The sequence below is a fragment of the Rhincodon typus genome, chromosome 3 (assembly GCF_021869965.1).
Source record: "Rhincodon typus isolate 14 chromosome 3, sRhiTyp1.1, whole genome shotgun sequence".
In the NCBI taxonomy this organism is placed as follows: domain Eukaryota; kingdom Metazoa; phylum Chordata; class Chondrichthyes; order Orectolobiformes; family Rhincodontidae; genus Rhincodon; species Rhincodon typus.
Genome location: NC_063334.1, coordinates 73,802,903 through 73,821,022, shown reverse-complemented (window position 1 = coordinate 73,821,022; position 18,120 = coordinate 73,802,903). Strand labels below are relative to the sequence as shown.

General features: G+C 38.7%; 1 protein-coding gene across 1 annotated transcript in view; it reads left to right on the top strand.

Annotated features, from left to right (window-relative positions):
• Positions 1–18,120, top strand: part of camk4 (calcium/calmodulin-dependent protein kinase IV) — a 102,485-nt gene that overhangs the window by 37,403 nt on the left and 46,962 nt on the right. Inside the window, exons 3-4 of the mRNA XM_020529373.2 lie at positions 15,778–15,840; positions 17,980–18,062. Coding sequence (XP_020384962.1) covers positions 15,778–15,840; positions 17,980–18,062 — 146 coding nt within the window. The remainder of the gene's footprint in view (positions 1–15,777; positions 15,841–17,979; positions 18,063–18,120) is intronic.

Here is an 18,120-nt window from a genome sequence, read left to right as displayed (position 1 = left end):
CTGAGATGATGAGCTTAACACTTGTGGCCTCCTTTTTCTGGATGCTGTTCATTTGAGCTTCCCAGGAAGCTTATGCTCTGGCCATTATTAAAATCAAAATGCTTAGGCTGATCATATTAAAGGACTTAAGAGAGGAAAGGAATATTGAAAAAATATGGTAGTTTTCAAGGGCAGAAGGATCAATATAGAAGATGGATAAAATCTTCCCAACCCCTGAATGATGTGGGCTATGACAAGAACTTTGGGAAAATCAGGTGAGATATCCAGTAAGAAACTTCCCAATATCGAGGTCAAAAAGTCCCATTTCTAGCTAGGTTTTGGGCAGCTTCTTGAGATTCTTGGCAATGAGCAACAGGAGGTCTATTAGCATGAATTGTTGTTCATTATCACCCTCATTACTATGTAATCTTACCTCATTAAAATGCAATTTCTGATTCACCTACCCGCTGCAAAAATCAAGGGGGCTGCTGCTAGTCAGAGGATCTCAATATAGTCAGTCAAGGGCAAGGTCCATGTTCAGTAAAGGGCTTGGGTATGGTCACTTGTCCACTTGGGATAGTCAGAGATAGGCACCCCATCTCATTACAGTACAGAGAATGGGACGTGGTCACTGCTGCGGATCCAGTGCAAGCAGTCAGCAAATTTGCGGTTCATCAGTTGGGGAACTGTACAGAGACTTGACAGGGGTCTGGTCAATAATCAGTTGGGTCTGTCATCCACATCAGCCAGGGAAAGGGCACAGTCAGTTCTGGAGATCAGCAGGATGTTATGATCTCAACTGATGTTATAACTAGACAAGTCAGATCCCAGACTGAAATCTGGCTTGACAGATCATTTTTAGTCTTTTTTTTTAATGAGATGGTCTCACTGAAATACAAGTACACCATGCTGCATATCAGGATTTAATGGTTAGACTGAAGTTTATTACACAAATAAGAAGAAATAAACGTAGAATGGACCAAGCTATTTACATATAAGACAGTTTGAAAGATTTTAAAACAAACAGTAAAAATACACTCCCATCTATTGCAACACTATCACTTCACAGCACTCAACACCGCAGAGTATTCCTTTTCAATCACATCTATAGGTTTGGCTTAACTGTTAATTTTATTTCCTGGTTTTGAGAGTTTTGGTAGCTTCTTCCTTACATAGTCACACATCTGAACTTAGACTCTCTCAGCTTCAAATATCTCTTTCAGGTTCTAACCAAATACATCTGGTCGAGAACTTTCACACTAAAACCCTTACACTGAGGTAATCTACTTCCTAACAATCCTAAACTATCACCTTTCTTCAAGGGAAACTGTTTTATATATCTAACTTCCACCAAGATCCCTGCGAACTGAAAGCAAAAGCCCCTAAGCCAAAAAAAAAAGATTCCTGATTCTTCTACTTGGGAGTAAGTTAATGCTGTTCACTATTTACTCTGTTTATTTGTGAAACTGTCCCAATGCAAAAAAATTCTCCTTATCAGCCCAAGGATTTTTTTATCTGCTATAAAAACCCACATGCCATCAGTTCAAAACTCAAACTCTAAAGTAAATAGTATCAAAATTTATATAAATCGACACGATACGTTTCGTCATCCCCAATAAAGAATGAAAATGTATCTTTGAGGTATTTTCATGATGCATCAAAACTATTCTTAACTCTACTCCTATGTCACATTAACAGTAGTAACACATTAACATACAAAGAATAGTAATTTGTAGAATCAGGAATAGTTCCTATAGGTTGTAGGTTTGCTAATGTAACCCCACTATTTAAAAAAGGAGGTAGAGAGAAAACGCAGGAATTATTGGCTGGTTAGCCTTCCCCATTGGTAGTGGAGAAAGTGCTGAGTCCATTATAAAAGTAAGCATACAGGTATAGCAGGTGGTGAAGAAGGCAAATGGTATGTCGGCTTTGATAGCAAGAGGATTCGAGTAGAGAATCGGAGATGTTTTGCAATTATACACAGCCTTGATGAGACCATCCTAGAGTATTGTGTGCTGTTTTGGTCTCCTTACCCGAGGAAGGATGTTCTGGCTATACAGGGAGTGCAACGAAGATTTCCCAGATTGAATATTGGAATGGCAGGACTGATGTACGAAAAGAGACGGGATCAGTTGGGACTTTATTCATTGGTGTTTAGAAGGATGAGGGGGGAACCTCATATAAATCTCTAAAATTCTAAAAAGACTAGACAGGGTAAACACAGGAAGAATGTTCCCAATGACCAAGGAATCCAGAACCAGGGGTCATAGTCTGACTGTAGAGGGTAAGTCATTTAGGACTGAGATGATGAAAAGTTTCCTCACCCAGACAGTGGTGAGGCTGTGGAATTATCCACCACAAAATGCAATTGAAAGCAAAACATTGAATATTTTCAAGAAGGATTAAGGGTACGGAAAGAAAGTGGAAACAGGGTATTGAGTTGGATGATCAGCGATGGTCATATTGATTGGCAGACCAGGCACAAAGGACTGAATAACCTACTGCTGTTCCCGCTGTTCCTGTTTTCTGTGTTTCAATGATGAGGAGTCAATGTCTCCCTCTTAACCACAGAGTATTTCGGTTGCCACTTAGCCAGTTTGCTTATAAGTCACAGTCCACTCAACGCCTGTTTCGTCTTCTAGTGATAAAATGGCATCCACACTGATGTCGCTGGCAGTAACAGAGAATTTGTATCATAGAATCCCTATAGTGTGGAAACAGGCCCTTCAGCCCAACAAGTCCACACTGACCCTCAGAGCATCCCACCAAGACCCATCCCCCTATAACCCACCTAATCTACACATCCCTGAACACTACGGGCAATTTAGCATGGCCAATCCACCTAGCCTGCACATATTTGGACTGTGGGAGGAAACCGGAGCAAACCCACACAGACACAGGGAGAATGTGCAAACTCCACACAGACAGTTGCCTGAGGGTGGAATCGAACGTGGGTCCCCAGCGCTGTGAGGCAGCACTGCTAACCAGTGAGTCACCGTGCCACTCAATTTGATTTTTATAATTTGGCATGGCAAAAATGGGTACTATTATCAGCACAGCTTTCACATTTTCAAAGGTCTTTCATATTCTGTTCAAACTTACTGCCTTTCTTTAACAAATTCTTTAAAGATACTGTGACTGCACTGAAGTTTACAATAAAATCCGCACATGTCGGCATAACGCAAAATTTCAGATTTTGTCGTAGGCACAAAAAATCCAAATTGCCCTTATTTTCAATTCTGTAGGTACTATTTGGCCTTGTCCCATTGTGTTGGTTCAAATGATTCACTTCTGCTTTGGCAAATTTACTTAGCCAGATTTATAACCAAACTGGCCAATCAGACAATTCATTCAAGTGATGTAAATGTTTCTGCTGGTTTGGTTGAAAGCAACAAGATTTTTGATGTAAACTGCATAGTTACAAAGTTCTTCAGTTAATTTATTGGTTAATCTTTGGAGCATTGATGGTGAATTTTTAATTCTAAATGGCATGACACTCCATTGATAAAGTTTATCCACTGATACAAAAGCCAATTTTTTGTATCTTTACTGGTCAGTGGAAGTTGCAAGGTTCCTTTTAGCAAGTTGAATTTACTGAAAATTGTGCATGTCCCAATCTGTTTAACGCCGTCCTCCAGTCTTGTAACAGGATCTGAGTCTGCTATATTACCACTTTGACTTTGCAAGAACTAATACAGAATTGTTTTGCCTCATTCAATTTCAGCGCTATTATGATAGGTGAGCCTCAGCTACAGTGACACAGTTCAACAATGTTATTGCCTGTCATGAACTTAATCTCTTCCCTCATTTGAGCTAATTTCTCTAATATGTGTTAAGTCTGAAAGGCTGGTGTTTTCCAGGTAACACACTCCCTACATTAACATCATGAACTGGTGAAACAGTTTTTCATAGCCAAAGTTCATTTATGATTTTACATTTACCTTTGTAAGTCTCTTTGATATTTTTCAGAAAACTAAAACATGATGCAACTGAACCTTTTCTATTATCCAATCTGATTACTGGAAAGTAGCTTTTGAATCTTCAATTTCTGATCTATTCTCTAGTTGTCCTGAAATTACTATTTCCTGCCCTACTTTTTTCACTTTGCTAAGTACACCTATTCCCTGTATGTCATCTCTGTCATAATAACTCTAATGTATTAACATAACATATTCACTAGTCAAAGGTAACCCCAGGATGTTGAGTGTGGAGGATTCGTAATAGTAATGCCATTGAATATCATCATAGAATCATCATCTTAGAATCCCTACAGTGTGGTATCAATGGAAGATGGTTAGATTCTCTCTTGATAGAAATGATCATTGCCTAGTTCTTGTGTGGGCTGAAAGTTAGTTCCTATTTATCAACCCAAACCTAAATGTTCTCCAGCTGTCTCGCTGCATATGGACATAAGCTTCTTTAGAGTCATAGAGATATACAGCACAGAAACAGACCCTTCAGTCCAACTCATCCATGCTGTAGGGATATCCTAAATAAATCCAGTTCCATTTGCCAGCATTTGGCCCATATCCCTCTAAACCTGTCCTATTCATAAACCCATCCAGATGCCTTTTAAATGTTATAATTGTACCAGCCTCCACCGCTTCTTCTGGTAGCTCATTCCATACACCACCCTCTGCATGAAAAAGTTGCCCCTTAGGTATCTGAGAATTTTTGAATGCCCCTGTGGATCCCAAGCTGAACATGAGTGAGCAGGTGTCGAAAAATGTATTATTTGATGTGATGTGGGTGTCACTTGAGCAAAGTTGCCATTTGTTCCCATTCTTAGTTGTTCTTGAATTGAATGGCTTGCTAGACCATTTCAGAGGACAGATACAAGGCAACCACATTACTGTGGATCTGGAGTCACATGTAAGCCAGTCCAGACAAGGATGGCAGATTTTCTTCTTTAAAGAGCATGAGTGACCAGTTGGGTTTCTAAAGCAATCAATGATAGTTTCACGGTCACCAATATTGAGACTAGCTTTTGAATGCAGAACTTATTAATTGAAATTAAATTCAGGTGGGTTTTGAATCCATGTCCCCTGACCAGAATTTAAACTTGGATTCCCAGTTCAGTGACAATATCATTATGCTGCCAAATTATTGCTGAGTGAGTGCCACTTGATCACACTGCTATATATCCCTTCCATAACTTTGCTGATACATGAGAATAGACAGATCGGGCAGTCGTTAGCAATGTAGGAATTTTCCAGGTTATTGTGGACAAGTTTCCACATTGCTACGTAGATGATAGTGTTGCCACTATACTCGAACATCTTGGCTAGGGGTTGCAGCTAGTTCAGGGTGCATATTCTCAGTGGTATCCGGTGCCTTCATCTGTTTTCTGATATAACATGGAGTGAATCAAATTTGACTGTGGACTGGTATCTTTGAGGCGGCCAAGATGAATTACCCACTCAGCGCTTTTACCTGAAGGTGTTTGCTATTTTCTATTGATGTGCTAGGCTCATTGAGGATGTGGATATTTGTGGAACCTCTTTCTCCAAAGGGATATTTATTTGTCCACCACATTCTTGCCTGTGTGTGGCAGGACTGCAGAGCTCAGATCTGATCCATTGGTTTTGGGACTGCATGGAGTCTGTCATAATCATCTAGTTCATGATTCATGATTTTACAGGAAATTAAGATTTTACAGGAAATTTTTAGTTTAAGAAAATTGAAATTGTAGAGCTAAGGTAATTGAATTGTTGAACTTTTCAAATTGCTGGAGCATGTCACATTTATTTTTAATCAATCTGTTCAGGCATTCAGAGACACTGTGGAGCAGGTGAGACTTGGTACGGACATTCTGGCCCAGAATGACACAGCCACTGTGCTATAAGACACTAAGTTATTTATGATCATTTATTCAGACAAATAATGGCAGTTCAAAGGCTTCTATGTATAGTTATGAGGTTGGAGATTGGGGGTTAAAAGCTGTAAAAAAGTGACATTTAACCGGGAAACTGCAGACAGCAAGTCTGAGAATTGCCCTGACTTTGTTAAAATTTATTAAGTTGGGTGGCAGAATCAAAAGATTCGATTTTGAATCTAAGAATTAATCTAAAATATTCCTTAGACATCTCTACTAAATTCTGTTGCTATAAAATGAGTAATTTGTACTGATGGCTAAGTAGGAATTCTGGGAAGTTGGCAGAGGTCTTGGGCCCCTTTATCTCCCATGCCAAAGCTGTTGAGTGTAATCCTTGAGTTCAGTGGGCAGAGGAAGAAAAGATCTATTGACAGCTGAAAAAACAGCTGGAGAGCAGAAATAACTGGATAATCAGAATCAGGAGTATATCTGAGGTTGAGGAACACACCTGAAACGGAATGTCCACACACACAGGATTGTTTAGCCAGTGGAAGAACCCAAAGAAAATGGAGGCAGAACCACAGTGGATAGCGGGAACACTGAGGAGAATCAAAGTGAATTTCTGTGATTAGTGGCACTTTGGTTTGATCCCAAGAAATGAAGGAACTTCAAAGGCATGTTAATTTGAATTGATTTTTGTTGTCACATGTACCTGAATCCAGTGAAAAGTTTTATTTTGCATGAAGCATAGGCAGATCATAACATACAAGGACATACAGATCATAGGGTGTTTAAACAGAGCGAGGCATACAGGGTTATAGCTGCACAGGAGGTGCACAAAAGCGAGATCAACATTAGATTTGAAATTAGAGAGATCCATTCAGCAGTCTAATAACATCAGGGAAGAAGCTGTTCGTGAACCTGTTGGTACGTGTTCAGGCTTCTGTATCTACTGCCTAATGGAGGAGGTCAGAGGAGAGTATTTCTGGGGTGGGAGGGGTCTTTGATGATGTTGGCGGCCTTTCCGCAGCAATGGGAAGTGTAGATGGAGGTTGGCTTTTGTAAGGTCTGGGCTATGTGCGTAATTTTCTGTAGTTCTTCCAGTTCTGGGCAGAGCAGTTACCATCCCAAGCTGTGATGCACTCAAATAGAATGCTTTCTTTTGGTGCGTCTGTAAAAGTTGCTGAATTTCCAAACCTCCTGAGGAAGAAGAAGCATTGTTGTGCCTTGTTGACGATTGCATTAACGTGGGAAGTCCAGGATAGATCGTTGGTAACATCACACCAAGTAACTTGATGCTCTCAACCCTCTGCGCCTAAGCTCTATTGATGTAGATTGGGGTGTATCCTCCTCATTTCTTCCTGAAGTCAATGATCACTTTTCTTTTGCTGACATTGAGAGAGAGTTTGTTACCATTGCACCATGACAGCAAGCACTCTATCTCCTTCCTGTATTCTGACTCATCATTTTTTAATATCTGGCCTACAACGGTGGTGTCAACGAACTTGTAGATTGTGTTAGGATGAAATTTGGCCACACAGTCTTGAATGTTCAGGGAGTACAATAGAGGGCTGAGTACGCATCTTTATGGGGCACCGGTGTCGAGGATTATTGTGGAGGCTGAGGATCCAGTTGCAGAGGGCAGAGCCGAGACATAGGTCTCAGAGTTTTGAGGTTAGTTTTGTTGGAGTTATACTGTTGATGGTGAAATCGATAAGTAGGAGCCTGACGTAGATATCCTTATTGTCCAGATGTTCCAGGGACGAGTGTGGGGCTAGATATATGGCGTCCGCCCTGGACCTATTTCGCCAGTAGGCAAATTGCAAGGGATCGAGGCAGGCCAGGAGGCTAGAGTTGATGTGGGCCATGACTAAATAGCCAAATATTTTTTTCTGTTTCAGAATTCTTTTCACAGGGTGTGGACATCACTGGTTAGGCCATTGTTTGTTGCCCATCCCTAATTGCCCTTTAAAAAGTTGTGGTGAGCTGCCTTCTTGAAACCCTGCAGTCCATGTTGTGTAGGTACATCTACAATGTTATTAGGAAGGCTGTTTCAGGATCTTGACCCAGTGACAATGAAGGATCAGTGATTAGTCCCAAGTCATAATGGTGTCTTGGATCTTGCAATTGCTGATGAATGCATGTTGCTTGATATGTTTCTTGTAAAGTAAAATTCATTTTGATTTAACTATGGAATCTTGTGGTGTAATTTCTTTCAGTTGATGACCAGCTGTCAGAGTTTCTCTTTTTCACTTAACACTATCAACTGGGATTGTATAGAATGTATAGAATAGACCATGGGTGCATGGTCTATTTCTGTCCTGTGTAAAGGAATTAAACAATGACATCCAAGGAGACAAATATTGACCAGCTCAAGTACTTGATCATTTTGGCCAAGATTTTGGCAGAGGCAGTGTCTCCACTCACACACTGCAGAGTCAAGGTGAGTTCAACTTTGCCCCTCAAAGCCATGACTAAAATTTACGGTGTAGCCTGAAGTCAAGGTTTCTGCCCCTCCAAATTGGAATAACTGATTACCGAGAATCAGATGACTGACTGATCCTGTGTTCTAGCAGCACCAGCAAGAGTGGACCCTGCTGAAACAGCACCAGTTCTATGCCAGTGACCAGGGAGCAGGCTCAGAGTGCAAGTTCGTGAAATTTGTCCCAGTGATTCCTAATCAGTTAGTCCCTGCACAAAATGGATTTGGAGTGAGACTGGCAGTTGATTGTGAATGTAGAGGCTTCACATGGGCTAGTCCATGTTGCTGACAGGACCTTCTGTAAGGCACATAGTGTCTCATTGTGAGAATCTCCCTACCCACCCCAAGTAAGGAGGAGGCCACCAGCTTTCTTTTGGTAGTGTCCCAAGATGACAAAGCATCTCTCCATCAGGTAAAATGCCAGGGTTGCCCATTTAAGGGCCTCAGTTACATGATGGTGGGCTGGCTCGAGTATGGGGGTAAAATTCTGCTCATAACTAAGCCAGCCAAGATCTTGGATTAACTTCTGTGTCTGCACTCCATAAACCTTGACTCCATTGTCTAACAAAAATCTAACACATATGCCATAGAACTGACACTAATCTTAAATAGAGGAATGACATTTGCAATTAACTTAATGAATGGTTGAACACCCTTAAAAGAACAAATAGCCTGTGATCTTTTTATTCTTTCACAGGATGTGGGTGTTTCTAGCTACGCTAACATTTATTACCCATCCCTCATTGTCCAGAGGACAGTTAAGAGTCAACGCATTGGGTCTGGAGTCATATGTAGGCCAGACCAAGTATGGATAGCAGACTTCCTTCCCCAAAGGACATTAGTGAACCAGATGGCTTTTTCCAACATTTAACAATGGTTTCATTATCATCATTAGCCTCTTAATTCCAAATTTTTATAGAATTCAAATTCCACATTTGCCATGGCAGAACTCAAACCCAGGTCCCAGAATATTATCAGGGTCTCTGTATTAATCAGTCCAGTGATAATACCACCAGGCCATAGCCTCCTCTATTTTGTATGTTCCTAAGTGATATGAACATGCAAACATCCTGGAGATATGCCACTTATTTCCCATTATATTAATAAATTTTTTTTACACATAGTCAATTCATTTAATTCCTTTCCTTGACTTACTTTTCAGTTCCCTTGTGGCACTCAAATTTTATTCATAGCCGGCCATTAATGTTTTGACACAAGCCTACCATTTTCTTTTTACCTAATATAAACTTGGAAGCATTAGTCTTTAATGAACCATATTGCCTTCTACTATTTTCTTTCTAATATATAGGAAAAAAACTTTTACGGTTTATGTTGTAATTTTGATCATGTCTCCTCTCTCTGTTATTACTTTTTTTTAATATCTCATTGTAACTCTCCCAGTCAAATATATTTCCAGTTTGCCTTGCATTTGCAGTAAGCTTTTCCTTTTAGCTTGATGCTGTCTTTTGTCTTATTTGTTGACCATGATTGTTTGTGGAACGGGAGCTTCTGTCTTATGGGTGTATGTACTCATCTTGCATTGTACTGAGTTTGTCTTTGAGTATTTCCCACTGTTTGTGGTAGCCACTTTACTGTGGCAAAAACCTCATCTCCAAAGCCCTTATAATTTTCCAACTTAAATTGAAAATCTTTATTTGAAAATTTCCGTTCTAGCCCGCAAACATAACACAAAATTCTATTCTGAAGAAGGATCACTGTGATCGAAACATTAATTCTGTTTATTCTCCACAGACCTTGCCAGACCTGCTGAGTTTCTCCAGCAATTTCTGTTTTTGTTTCAGATTTCTAGCATCCCAAGTTCTTTGTTTTATGAAGTATGAAATTCGGTTATTTTGTTACTATTTGCAAGATGTACCTCTACCATCAAATTCCTAATTAATTTATTAAAATGTAGAAGTGGAGGCATCTAATGTTGCTTATGATTAAGCCTTTGTTTTAATCCATGTTTTTTCCTTTTACACAATTTTACTACCATTACACATTTCCTGCCACCTGCAAAAAGGATGTATTTACACAAACAACTATATAAAATGGTGCTATAGTAAATGCTAAGACCACTTATTTTTAGGGACTTCATTGTTTCTTGCTAAAGCCTATTAAATCCATTATTGAATTGTTTTACCACTGTTGACCTCTGCCAAAAAGTGCTACATTTTCTTAGTAAAATATGATATATCAGAAATAGTTGCATTGAAATAAGAAAAACATTTTTAATATGTTAAACTGAGATATTGCATTAGAAGTTGCACTATTTTTATTTTTTTATCAGATGCACATTAATAGTGGATCTTTTGAAATGTATGACATGGGACAAGCATAATCGTCTATTTCATGAATATGCTGCTACTGTGGAGGAAGAAGAGAAAAAATTGTGGAAGGACATCAAACTGCATCAGTAATGATTGGTGCCCATCTTACAGAAATTTTTGAACATTTGTTCTGGGGCATGTGGGAAATGCTAATCAGGAGGTTTTTGTTTCCCATGAACCAACCCCATTGTGTATGACCTTGTGTCCCATATAAGTTGGACCAAGCAGGTGTGGGTGTTAATTGCTTGAATTTTTACTTATCTCGCCCATCAATGTTTCAGGTTGATGGCCCTTCAGCAAAACCAGGTTTCCTTCCCTAAAGACTATTAGTGATCCATAAAGGTTTTGTATTAACATACTTGCATGGTTGTTCTATCTAGCCCCAGTTATAAGATTATAATTACAAAGTACAAGATTGATTGAGTTGCTTGGGGAATGTGTGTGTGCATGTGTGTGTAGGTATGTATTTATGAATATAGGGGGTCCCACCCAATGCTTCAGCAAGGTAGCCTGCCAGGCTCCCTCCTACTCTTCTAAAACTCAGCTCAGCATTAACATTTGTAAGCCACTTTCTGAACTCAATTGATGAACACATGTCATAGAAGGATAAAAGTACAGCAAGTGAGAAACCTGTTTATCTCCCGACACCTGAGATAGTAATTCCATTTCCCACAGATCCTCTTGTAATCCTCCTTTCAAATACTTGTCCAGTTCCTTTCCAAATTATATTTTAGTCATTGCCTCAGTGGGATTTGAGCTTTGTTGGTAAGGTCAGCATTTGTTGCCCATCACTAATTGCCTTTGAGAAGGGGATGATTTTTTTTGAATCGCTACGGTCCATATGTTGTAGGCAGACCACATCTTTAGCCTCTGCTCCCATTTTACGACAAGTGGAAACAATCTTTCACAACTTGTCCATAGTTACTACTTACCCACAGTTCCATGATTATTGACCTTTTCTCTCAGTGTCACACACAATCAGCCAGCACCCTTCCTGCAACTCTCGGTTCTACAAGGAGAAGCTGTTAACACCCTAGTCTGATATAGAAGTCAAGATAACGACTCTGCAATGAAAGATCTGTGAATGTGTCTTTCAGTTGTCATTTTAAAATACTGTGTGCAGTTTAGATCTCATTGTTTAAGGAAGGATGTAAATGCATTGGAGGCAGTTCAGACACCTGGAATGAGTACCTTCAAAGGATACATTGTACAGGCTGGGCTTAGTTTCCATTGGAGTTCAGAAGAGTGAGGGATGATTTTAAGACCCAAAATGGTCTTGACAAAGTGGAATGATTGTTTTCTCTTGTCAGTCAATCCAAAATGAGGAGATACCATTTAAAAAATATGGGCCACCCTTTAAGGACAGACAGAAAGAGAATTTTTTTTCCTTAAGAGGGTTGTGTGACTTTGGAGCTCTCTGCCTCAAAAGGCAGTGGAGAAGTGGTTATTAAATATTTTTAAGGCTGAGATTCTTTTTAATGAGAGAATCATAGGTTATTGGATTAATAGGAATGGCAGAGTAGTCTCAATGGTCTACTTTTGCTCATATTTTGTATATTTGTGTTCTCTTCAAGTCCTTGCTACTTTTTTGCTCTTTTGCTTTCTTTTTACTCTTTTACCATTGCCCTTGGTGTCTTCTTGTTCTGATTCCTCTGTGCCAACCTCACTTTGTAATGCAGAACTGTGCAACAGACAGCATACGTTGACAAGCTAGACATTCAAACAGATTTTATAACCTGAATAGTAATCTAAGCACCCGAAGTGTATCTTCAACTTTCCAATTGTTTGTTTAATAAAATGACTGATCACTACATAGATATTAATATACTACTGATACTAAATATGCACAATTGTCATTACCTGAAGAGAGTAGCTATCACCTCCATGAAGCCACCTGAGATTTTTCCTCTGGGGTAGAAGAGTACTGGCACATTAAAATACATTAAAAATGGAGCTTCCAGGGAAATAAGCATTAACTTGATATGTAATGAAATTTGTTTCAGTTTAAAAACATGAAATCTTGTGGCACATTTCTGTTGGTTAATCTCTACTTGTTTGGATTTTTCTGGGCATGTCAGTGATCCCTAATAGGATTGTGAAAGTGGGTGCATTTTTGCACCAGCAAATAATATTCTTGTGATAAACCTTGAGCATCTAGACACAATTAGTTTTATGATGGCCACAGTGGCCGTCAGTCTGCCATGAGCTGTAGATCTGGTTTCAGATTTAATAGTGACCTTTGTATAGTGTGATCTTTACATGAACTGGTACTGGTGCTGGTTGCTCCCTCATCAGTTTGGAATCCCTCCATTGTTCTTCTTCCTCAGAGGCATTTCCAATCTCTGCAATTGTGTATTTTGGTATTATATAAAATATTTATTTTGCTGGAAAGTATATGGAGATACAGTATAAAATATAGGGTGTGCAGGAGCAGAGACTTGGGTGTACATGTCAAGAGTCATTGAAGGCAGCATGGCAGGTTGAGAGAGCAAATAATAAAGCATACAGTATTACTTTATTAATCAGCTAGGAGGTGGTACTGAATTTGTATAAGATGTTACTTTGGATTTACTTGGAGTTTTGTCTCTAGTTGTGGCACTATATCTAGGAAAGAGTGCAGAAAAGATTCATTTTCCAGGAATGAGGAACTTCTGTCATGAAAATAGATTGGAGCAGTTGGGAGTGTTTACTTCAAAGAACATAAGGCTGATCTGATAGAGGTAATCAAATTCATGAGGAGTCTAGGCAGAGTGGATGGGGAGAAGCTCCTACTTCTAAAAGAATCAAGTATAAGAGGGGGTTTTGAAATGATTGACAAATGAAACAAAAGCAACATGACGAAAATCTTTTCCACGTAGTGAATGTTCATGATAAGGAATACACTGCGCAAGAGTGTGATGGAGGCACATTTAATCGAGGCATTAAAAATAGAATTAAATTATTAACTGAAAAATAAAAATGTGCAGAGTTAGGGGAGCAGGCACAGGAATGGCACTAAATGAATTGGTCATTTAGAGACCTGATGTTGACATGATGACCTCCTTCATCACTCTATTTTGTTCTGTGTAAGTGACCAGCAGCCCTTCAACAAAAAACACATAGGTAGCTGTAAAATCTATTAGCAACAAGATGATATGCAACTGGAGTTGAGTCAATGATAAAGTTGCTGGAAATCCCACCAATCTAGTTGCAGTGCTTTGCAGATTTATGTTTTATATAAGATTATTAAAATAATGAATTGAGATGAAAATTGTTGAAAATGACCTCTGCGTCTTGCTGTATACTGATCTTATTTCTGCATAACTGCCAATATACAGGTAGGTGTTTCCCTCACAGATGGAAATCAAATTCATAGATGGGGAAGGTGCAAAAGTTGTTAAAGCTGTGGGAAAACAGATATCCCTTGAATTCTCCATTACCTAAAGGACTCATAGTAAACAGTGAAGAAGTTTTTCTGAGATTACAACGAGATCTTGATCAAATGGGTCAATGGGCGGAAAACTGGCAGATGGAGTTCAATCTGGATAAATGCGAGTTATTGCATTTTGGCAAAACAGACAAGGATAGAGCTTATACAATTAATGGTAGTACCTTGGGTAGTGTTGTAGAACAGAGGGACCTAGAGATTCAGGTGCATAATTCTTTGAAGTTTGTGTCACATGTAGACAGGGTGGTTAAAAAGCATAGGAGGTTGAGGGCGACCTTATAGAAGCTAATAAATTAATGGGAGATATAGATAAGAGTTAATGGTAGTTGCCTTTCGTCTAGGATAGTGGAATTCAAGACTAGGGGGCACATTTTTAAGGTGAGAGGAGAGAGATTTAAAAAAGACATGAGGGGCAATTTTTTTTACACAGCGGGTGTACAGAATGAACTTCCTGAGGAAGTGGTGGATGTGGGTACAATTACAACATTTGAAGATGTTTGGATAAGTACATGAATGAGAAAGGTTTGGAGGGATGTGGGTCAAGAGCAGGCAGGTGGGACTAGTTTGGTTTGGGATTATGTTCGGCATGGACTGGTTGGACCAAAGGTCTGTTTCCATGCTTGATGACTCTATTACTCATTGTTTTTACCTGGACTAGGTCTATTACTGTTAACTAAATTGACTGTTCATGATATTAATATAAAGGAAAATCAGTAAAAGTTTTTTGACACACAGGAGCATAAGTTCATTGATAAATTATTAATAAGGAGCCAAACTTCAAGTAAGTTTACAGTCCTGATATCTTATACAGCAACAGTGACTAAGACAGGAAACTTTAATAGCAGAAGTGAAATTAAGGAGGCTACAAAATTGGGAACCATCCTTTTGCTGGTATTACCAAGCATCCTTAAAGAACTGTTCAAATTTCTTAGTAAACCAATTAGAGCTGAAGAACAAATTATTGTCCTCAGTTTTGCTAATGATATTGCTTTCATTAATGATTCATATTCAGTTATTGTGAAAACTCAATATCAAGAAGAATTTCTTTTTTTTTTAATTGCGGCTTTCTGGTAACTTCATGATCAGTTGATGATTAAATAAGGGAGTAGATACAGAGAGTCAAGGGAATGTAATAAAGTTAGAGCTGGACCAACCAAGAGTGAAATTAGAAAACACTTTTTGACACAAAAGATGATAGAAATCGGGAATCCCTGTCTCTCTTTGCAAAAGGCTCTGGATGGTAGGACTATGCATGCTTGCAAGGCAATGATTTCTGTTAGGTAAGGCCATATAGCGTGATACGGAATGAAGGTATGTGAATGAAGTTGAGCAGCAGATCAACTGTGATCTAACTGAATAATGGAATCGGTTTGAAAGATGGAATGGCTTCTGTTCTTCATGTTCCTAGATTTCTTGCTCTTAGAAATTTGGAGGATTTGTCAAGGTTAGGTTTAAAACATGTGTTTCTTTTTTGGAATGTACAACCAGAATGGTTAGAGCCAAAGCAAAGATGAGTCTTAGTATATCAACTGGGGGACTGAAATAATGTTAATCATATTTCACAATTATACAGTCAAAAAACACTCTAAGTTGATTTCATTCTACTGCCAATCTAAACTTAAGAATACTGAGACGAGAGTAGGTGTGCATGTGTTTTGAGGTATTAGGTAGGCCACCAAAACTTAAACATTTTATTTCATGTATACTATAGCAAAATATATTTATATCTTCCATTGTTTCACAGATAGATAAAAAAATAGTTCGAACTGAAATCGGAGTTCTACTTAGACTCTCCCACCCCAATATTGTAAGTATGAATTATCATAAATTTCACAATATCAAAATTGCCCATTTATTAACATATTATAAAACTTTAATAATTTTCCCACGTCTTTCTGTTTAGAAGCTGGACAATTTATAGCTTTTAAGCTGAGTATAAATATGGTATAGATTGAATGTTGATTGTTGATTTTTAATGTTAATTGCCCATGTCTTATATATCACAAATATATTTAGTTGTTTTTATGCCATTGTAGTACAGATTTGTTATTTGCATATTAATATTCATATCGAGGTGTCACCATAGCATTTCAAATACATAACTGGGGAGGGGCAGTTTTATGTTTTGTCCATATGTTTGAAGCTGCTGCTGAATGTGTTCTGCTTTTAATTCTTTGTATCAGATTTGAAAGTGATCAGATCTTTCCTCTTCCGTGAAAATGTTGTACAACGTAAATTTCATGTGATTGATTGCTAGCAGGTGAAAACATTTTTACCTGAAAAATTGCAAAGATGTTTCCTGTATATTACGATGAGTTGTATAATCCATAGAAAATATCCCATATATTTTAATTCCCTTTCAACTTGGAACATGGAAATGACTGGGACCACAGCCTCAGAGTGAAGGGATGACCTTTTAGAACTGAGATGAGGAGGAATTTCTTCAGTGAAAAGGTAGTGAATCTGTAGAGCTCATTGCCACAGAAGGCTGTGGAGGCCAAGTTATTGAATATATTTAAGACAGAGAAAGATAGGTTCTTGATTAGTAAGGAGATCAAGGGTTATGGGGAGAAGGCAGGAAATTGGGATTGAGAAACATATTAGCCATGACTGAATGTTAGAGCAGACTTGATGGGCTGAATGGCCTAATTAAGCTCCTATATCTTTAGTCTTATAATCTTTTGATCTGTCATGTACTTCTTTTAAGATTCAATTTGAACTAGAGCCATGTGTGGGGGTTGGAGCCTATATGTTGGGGGGCCGGGGGCAGGGGGGTGCGTGTGAGTGGTGCGGGGCACAAGGTAGCTATCAAACAGTTCAGCACTCTTACTGCGTGGTGCTCAGCAATATGATAACCATGATTCCTGCCTGAGCCCAGTAGGAATGATCAAAAGACAGCAGCGAGATCACTGCTGGGAATTCAAGGGGACAGTTCCAACCATTAATCATAAAGGTATGTCCAAAATGCTCATTGTCAGGGGAGGGGACTGAAGCACAAGGCAGTGGGATGCTCAGATTTTATTTTTGGGAGTGGAGGAGCACATCAATTCTTGTGGTTCACAAAAGAAAAATTAAAAATATTCCTTTTCAATTTACCTGGTCCTTTTCTGGCTACGTTTTGGCTTAATGCCAGCCTTCAACTGTGGTTCTGACACTGCCAGATTACTATTGGGATTAGCAATAAAGTTTCTGTCAGAGTCTGAATCATGTCATTGGAATCCAACATTTTATTATAATGAGGTCTGTCTGCCATGGACTTTCTCAAAGTTGTTAAAAGCCCCCCAGCTAAAATGGTGGTGGCTGTAAATATGTCAAGATACAAGAAGAGTAGAGCCAGACTTTGACTACCTGACCTATTTGCCACCAGATGGACAAGGTTAAAATAGGCCTTTTAATAATTTATGTTTTACCCTCCTGAATTTTGTGGGAAATTAATTTGGGTTATTTACATTGGCCACGATCTCAGTTTTTTCTTTGGTGTTAATAGTAACCTCAGTGGTTTTAATTTGCACATTGTCCATTAGTTCTACACCACACTAGACATTATCTATATTCAAAAGGAATGACATTGAAGCCTTTTCATAATCCAGTGCCTTTATGATTTTGATGCAGCCATGAGAGTGGACAAGAGACATTCCTGCCCATTTGTTGCAAATGTGTGAAGGATCTGAACTCTGTTTATCATATCCCAATAGAAACAGTTAGCAAGCAAAGGATCTCGAGCACAATCCAAGCCTTACTGTATCAGTATTAAATGTGTTACACCATGATCCACGATATTTAGGTTCTGCTCGGATAGTAGTTGAGAATGGCAAATACCGAGTCCAGTACAATCAGTATAATTCATAGTTGTTGAAATCTTTGCAAATAGATAGGTAGGAAAACATATTTAATAATTGTCTTTTTATGTATAATTTTATAAATACTTCATTCATTTATTTTACAGATTAGACTGAAAGAAATCTTTGAGACTCTAACAGAGATCAATTTGGTTCTGGAACTGGTCACAGGAGGAGAACTATTTGACAGGTGTCTGCTTTATTTCAGAGTTAGATTAATAAGGAATTGTAAGGCTGTATTACTATAT